Source organism: Limulus polyphemus, unplaced genomic scaffold (assembly GCF_000517525.1).
Source record: "Limulus polyphemus unplaced genomic scaffold, Limulus_polyphemus-2.1.2 Scaffold5065, whole genome shotgun sequence".
Classification (NCBI taxonomy): Eukaryota; Metazoa; Arthropoda; class Merostomata; order Xiphosura; family Limulidae; genus Limulus; species Limulus polyphemus.
Genome location: NW_013670675.1, coordinates 19924 through 24754, shown reverse-complemented (window position 1 = coordinate 24754; position 4831 = coordinate 19924). Strand labels below are relative to the sequence as shown.

The following is a 4831-nucleotide window of genomic DNA, read 5'->3' as shown; positions in this document are numbered from 1 at the left end:
AGTAGAACTTAAGTTCGTGTTTTATAGACTTACCTTCAGAAACGGTTAATTTACAATTGGACTTAAGCTCCTTCAGAAACAGTTAGTTTACAGTAGACTTAAGTTCGTTGTTTTTACAGACTTACCTTCAGAAACGGTTAATTTACAATTGGACTTAAGCTCCTTCAGAAACAGTTAGTTTACAGTAGAACTTAAGTTCGTTGTTTTTACAGACTTACCTTCAGAAACGGTTAATTTACAATTGGACTTAAGCTCCTTCAGAAACAGTTAGTTTACAGATGAACTTAAGTTCGTTGTTTTTACAGACTTACCTTCAGAAACGGTTAATTTACAATTGGACTTAAGCTCCTTGCTTTCACATTTGTATTCTCCAGCATCATCCATCTGACACTTATTAATAATTAACTGATGTCTTCCAGCTTCTAGTGCCTTGATAAGTACCCTTGGCAACAAAACATAAACAATGTATATCTAATCAACAATTGCATCCATACACGTATATTTTCCACTTTAACTTTCCTGAATACCTGAACTACTCAATACTTAATAACCAGTGAAGTTATAAATGTACATATATATATATATATCACTTTGAAATCAAAAACAACAATAAAAAGCAAACTGAAAAGTGAGTGTCTCTCTCTACTGTCATCTGGGAAGAACCAAGAATCCACAGTGATGGATTCCTACAAGCACCCTCAGAGAAAGGATATTTATATTATTGCTGAATAGAGAGCTGTGAAAGTGATGACAAAAAGTGATAACTAAGCTAAGCCAAAAAATTTCCCATTAGTTATCTGAGTCAACATTTTGAAGCTATGTAAAGCATTATAAGAAGTAATTATATAAATATATAGGTATGGATAAAGCCACTGATAATTATAACATATTATAAACTTGGAAATGTGTTTGTCGGTTAGTTTAAGTACTGTTAAAAGGCAAGATGAATCTATGTAAGCACAGGTGACCACTCAGTGCATTTATGATTGGATTATGTACATCTACACAGGAGATGAGTATGGAAATAACAATTAGTTACAACTGCAAATCAGAGAGTTTGTATACAAACAGTCACAATGAAGGGAAGCAAATAGCAATTAGAGATGCAACAAGAAAACCAAGGAATAAGTTTATAGGAGGTATTCAGACCCTTTTGAAATATATTTTCTTTATTAATTATGTCATTCCACATGTATAAGAAAGTCAATGCAAAGCTCACATTGAAATGCAATACCTGTTCAAAGTAGCAATTTGGTTAACAGAGTGTTGAGTCTGCACTTATTTGCATCTCCATGTAACTCCCCTTTATGAGGTAGGTGATAAAAATTATCCCAGTAATTATAAACATATTAGTCTTACATCAGTTGTGGGAAAAGTTTTGGAAAGTCTAATAAATGATGATTTGCAAAGTGAGTTAACAAAGTTTAGAATTTTATTGAATAGTCAACAAGGTTTCACTAAAAGAAAATCTTGTGTTAAAAATCTTTTTACATTCTTTGAAAAGGTTACTCTAGGAAAAAAAAACTAAAATTTTAATGGAAAGTAGGGATCATTTCTGCAATAAAACAAGTACAGTGATACTATCTACAATATAATTTGACAGAATTTGTGCTTAAGTTATATAACTTGACATATCAATCACACTGACTTACATAACGAAACATTAGGTCATATCATTATTGTTAATTTCATTTCATTTTTTTAGACCTACAGGAGTTATGCAACTTGGCAAAGTGTCTTTAAACTTCACCTTCAAAGTTCCAATTTCACTTTTATTCTCCCCCACCCCCCACTCCCACAGTGAAATTTGAGTTGCTTTAATTTTTCAGTCCATTCGGTTACCCACTGTGCTGAAGGGGACAAAGAGCATCATCAAACGTTTGGAAAACAAACAAACATTCAACAAACATACATACATAATCAACCCCTATGAATTATGTTATAATGTTATGAATGCATCTGATACAGAAATGTGAAGTCTCCCTATTTTCAAAACTTTTCCCTGTTGGAACGTGGAAGGAGAAGTGCCTTTTCCCTATTTTGGGAGTATGGCTTGACCCCTGAATTTGTAAATTTCAAAATAAAAATGTATTAAAGCTGAATATAATTTCAATTATGATACTGTTTAAATATATATAGGAAAAGTGATACTTGCAATGCACTCTTAAAATGTTACTTTGAAAAAAATATAAGAAAAGTGTCTTATGTATTTCAACCAAATTATGAGAGCAAACAGTATTTTAACAGTAATTTCCATCATATTATTATTCTAAAACGCTTCTGAATGAAAGTAAATTTGCATAACCTAGAGGTTTTCTAGCTTTACTTATTATTTTACAGTTTTGTCGAAAATTACTCTTAGTTTTGGGAAATATAACCATATATATATAAAAATATACATACTAATTAGAGACGAGTAACTAAAGCAAAAAAATCTTGTAGTTCTTCCATAAAAAGAAATGTATACACAACTTATGAATGTATAAAATACTCTTTCTTATACACAAATATCTTGTTTCCATACCTGTCTGAAGATTTAATAGGTTCTCCATCTTTAAACCACTGTATTGGAGCTTTACTATCAAGCAGTTCAACTTCTAAGATCACTTGTTCCTTCTCCAATACTGACTGGTCTTTCAGTTTTTTGACAATTTTATTTGCAGCTGAAATAACATGAGGTCAGGTTAATATTCATACTAATATTCAGAATTGATAAGTTATGCATGTATATATATATATAATACAAGTTTAAGCTTTAAAAATCACAGATCAAAAATAACATTACCAATATTCTACTTCGAAAGATACTTCATTTTCAAATTTTTAACTCATGCACATTAAATATTCAGTTGTTTTCACACACAAAAAAGGAAAAGCTTCAAAGTAAATCCAATATGATCTGTACCTCGTAAAAAAATTAGGTCTAGTTTTAGTTTTAGCAAATACTTTGAAAATAAGTCTAGATATAGATTAATCAAATTCTAATTATCCCATAATAAACCTGCATTTAAGGGTTCGGATCTATTTTTTATTAGGAACAAATCAGCCCTATCTACTAACTACCGTTAAGCGAGATACAAATGTGGTTCCATTTCATTAATTATGGTCACTGAAAATACTCTGTTCAAAACTTGTGATTTTAAGTTAAACTTCCATCTCAGACACTCCAAAAAATTAGAATTCAAATTTAAATCTAGAATTACTGTAATGGCAGTATACACATTTGAAAACAAAATTAATAATTTCTTTTTCTAGTGTAGCTTTAAAAAACATCTGCTACCATCTAGACTTGTGACTGTTAACTAAGTGTTAACCCTAAAGGATTTAAGGCTAGTGTATCTGTGTACTACTTACGCTCAACAATAAGTTCTCCAGTGGTTGTGTCAGCATTAGTTTTACAAGTATATTCTCCCTCATCTAATATTTTAACTCCTTTTATGATAAGACGACGTTTACGGCCTTCACTAGTAATATCAATTCTGGGAGACAAAACAGTGTTATGCATATGAGTATTATACACATACAATATTTAATAACTTAATGTATCACTACAGGTCATATGGTGTTTCTTTCATAAAATTTATTTGTTTATTATTATTAATAGCATAATAATAAAAAAATCTTAATATGATTAAAGTACATTGTCTAGGAATTATTTACTGCTATAAGTATAACCACAGGAATATTGGGAAACATAGAAAATAATCAGCAGATTGTAGGCTTAATGGTTGGTGATTTAAAATTCAGTAAATTCAACATATTATCAGATTAAACCATTCAGTAATACAAAATATTCAAGGTATGCAACTCTTTAATCATTACATGCTACATAATTCAAAATAAGTCCAGATATGGATTAACATCAGATTCTAATTATCCCATGATAAATGACTTCATAAATGTAAACTTTCTGAATGTGCCAAAAATAATAATATAAAGTAACAAATCCTATGAGCGAGAATTGTGTTTAATATCTTCAGGTATTGTTGGGTATGGGTAGACCAAGTGAACCTTTTGGGCTATTGTTAAATGGGAAGAAGACAAAAGTTAACATTTTCTTGCACTGAAAATGCATTTCCGAAAAAGCTATTTCGATTTTCTTTCTGCCCCTAAGCATTGCACCACTCTATATACCCCACAAGTTCTGCACCATTTTGTAACATGTGTATAGCATGTTACCACCCTCCACCAACAGTATTGTGCCACTTATATTGGTGCAACTAGTTCCCTTCTAATGTTTTTGTTCAATTCTCACTCTCGAGAATTGGCAGGGTATAAAATTAATAACACTGGCAGTGGGAAGGAAGGGTGAAAAGTGTGTGAGAGAAAGTAAGTACCTTTCAGTGTAAGAAAATGTTAACTTCTGATGCTGTCTTAGTTCCTCTCACACAAAGCTAGAATCCCACACTGAAAAACTGGAGGGGCTGGTGTAGGTGCCGTACAGTAAAACCAAGCAGAAAGTGACTGCCTATAGAAACTGAAGCATACATGTGGGGCACAGCACTACTTCTGGAACAGGTATGCTCTTCACCCCTTAAGAAGGAAATGAACCTGACACAAGTGGAAAAAAATGATGTGCCCAACTAGCCCTGGCTATGTACCTACCCAACCTCAACAGGTTCCACAACCTGTCCTTGGCATTAGGATGTTGAGGAAACCCGGATAAAAACAAAATTATAGTAACATATAGATTGTGGCTAGGGAATGTGAATAGTGATATATATATATATATATATATATATATATATATATATACACACTACTACTACTAATAAACGTAACGAAGTAGTAGTAGTATACTACTACAACGAACCGTACGTACGTAACCGTA

The 4831-nt window shown here is 31.7% G+C and overlaps 1 protein-coding gene across 1 annotated transcript in view; it reads right to left on the bottom strand.

Moving 5' to 3' along the window:
- Window positions 1–4831, bottom strand: part of LOC106472072 (twitchin-like) — a gene marked incomplete at both ends in the record, with an annotated part of 59738 nt that overhangs the window by 47092 nt on the left and 7815 nt on the right. Inside the window, 3 exons of the mRNA XM_013932702.2 lie at window positions 312–442; window positions 2525–2663; window positions 3355–3479. Coding sequence (XP_013788156.2) covers window positions 312–442; window positions 2525–2663; window positions 3355–3479 — 395 coding nt within the window. The remainder of the gene's footprint in view (window positions 1–311; window positions 443–2524; window positions 2664–3354; window positions 3480–4831) is intronic.